At 65.3% G+C, this 225-nt stretch overlaps 1 protein-coding gene across 1 annotated transcript in view; it reads right to left on the bottom strand.

The window, feature by feature from the left end:
- Positions 1–87: 87 nt before the first annotated feature.
- Positions 88–225, bottom strand: part of PFDN5 (prefoldin subunit 5) — a gene marked incomplete at both ends in the record, with an annotated part of 1,056 nt that continues 918 nt past the window's right edge. Inside the window, one exon of the mRNA XM_010290525.1 lies at positions 88–162. Within this exon, the coding sequence (XP_010288827.1) occupies positions 88–162 (75 nt within the window). The remainder of the gene's footprint in view (positions 163–225) is intronic.

Consider the following 225-nt stretch of genomic DNA (forward strand, 5'->3'; position numbering starts at 1 on the left):
GGGGGGGGTCTCTGTGGTGCAAACACGGGGAGCAGTTCCTCAGGGACCCCCCCAACCCTGACAGCATCCCCCGTGCACGCCCCTCACCTTCTCCACGTAGTAGCCGGTTCCAACATCAACGAGGACGCGCTCGACATCCGAGAGCTTCCCGGGGACGTACATCTGGGAGGGGGGTGTCAGGGAAAGCGGGGAACCGGGAGGGTCATGCGGCTCTGGCAGGAAAGC

This window comes from Phaethon lepturus, unplaced genomic scaffold (genome assembly GCF_000687285.1).
Source record: "Phaethon lepturus isolate BGI_N335 unplaced genomic scaffold, ASM68728v1 scaffold32087, whole genome shotgun sequence".
Lineage (NCBI taxonomy): Eukaryota > Metazoa > Chordata > Aves > Phaethontiformes > Phaethontidae > Phaethon > Phaethon lepturus.